The 1,235-nt window shown below is 27.3% G+C and overlaps 1 protein-coding gene across 1 annotated transcript; it reads left to right on the top strand.

Annotated features, from left to right (window-relative positions):
• Window positions 1-202: 202 nt before the first annotated feature.
• Window positions 203-990, top strand: LOC108762326 (uncharacterized; the record flags this gene model as incomplete). The annotated part of the gene is made up of 3 exons (XM_018509313.1): window positions 203-310; window positions 471-665; window positions 778-990. Coding segments are annotated over 3 exons (516 nt in total), but the record flags the coding sequence as incomplete, so codon positions are not given.
• Window positions 991-1,235: the final 245 nt, after the last annotated feature.

The raw sequence follows: 1,235 nt of genomic DNA, 5'->3' as shown, positions 1-1,235 counted from the left end.
ATTTGTTATGTCAAAAGTTAATATCAAAGTTAGTGATGAAAAATCATAGAGACTTTTTTACATTGTACTTTAAAACTGTTTAAGATTTAATTTTCATGAAAGACAAGAACTTGCAAATATTCTCCAATTTATGAATGGTATTACACTTTTATTTCATTTAAATTAAGATTATATTTATATACGAGATGTGTATGTGTTACAGCATGCGAATCCATTGAATTAAATGATGAGGAGTCTAATTTGGAAACAGTCTTTGATGAATGGCTTAATGTAGTAATAGACAACAATGATTCAAACTCAATAAACAAAGGTTCTTATGATTTACAAAGTATGCAGTACAGTAATAGAGCTACGTGTATTATACTAATTGCTTTTTTTTTAAACTTATTGGATAATATGTAGGTATAAATAGTTTTTGAAATTAATTTATAACTAATTCTATCCTTATGTACCCGGTAAAAAATGTACAGGAAAATCAATTGGTCGACCAGTAGTATTGTCAGATGTGATAGTTCATCCTATCCCAAATAATACCACGCGTGAAATGCACGATACGAGTGGTTCAAAGTCATACGATGATAAAAGAGATGATAATCGAGATGAGAGTGTAAATAATGAAGATTTGGAAAATCAGTCTATACGTTTAGAGCACACATCTTGTTGTGGTAAATTTTGTTTTATTTTTGTGACAAATACAAAAGCGATAATTATAAAAAATATAATAGTTTAATTCAGTAATTTTAATCGTTTACTTCAATGTTTGTTGTTTTTGTTTAGGAAAATGCCGACAAGAATATTATACAAAATTTGCGACACTTGAGCGTAAAATGAACTGGATCAGTCACTTTTTACAAAATAGAAGAGAAGTACAAAATGAAGTACAAGAAATTGATTCCTCTCTTTTACCGAATTTTCCCCTCACAACAGTGGAACAAATACAAGCTTTTAACAAGCAGTTAGAAAATAGCAACGTTCGGCGACAATTTGTAAGTATCATGTTATTTCCAAATTATTTCCACGGATATTTGCTTGTTAAATAATAACATATCAAGATACAAAACTTGCTTCCTCAATCTTAAACATTTTCATATTTATTTCAATAATTGATTAATCACTATAATTAATTTAATAAAATATTGATTTTATGTAATTGTATATGGTTCTGTTACGTAATATTTTAATTTATTACTTCTGACTGAGAAGTTATAGGTATTTTTTGCAATAAATTATCTTAA

Source organism: Trachymyrmex cornetzi, unplaced genomic scaffold (genome assembly GCF_001594075.2).
Source record: "Trachymyrmex cornetzi isolate Tcor2-1 unplaced genomic scaffold, Tcor1.1 C3883858, whole genome shotgun sequence".
Classification (NCBI taxonomy): domain Eukaryota; kingdom Metazoa; phylum Arthropoda; class Insecta; order Hymenoptera; family Formicidae; genus Trachymyrmex; species Trachymyrmex cornetzi.
Note: the sequence above shows the minus strand (reverse complement) of the source record. Positions and strands in the feature narration are given on the sequence as shown.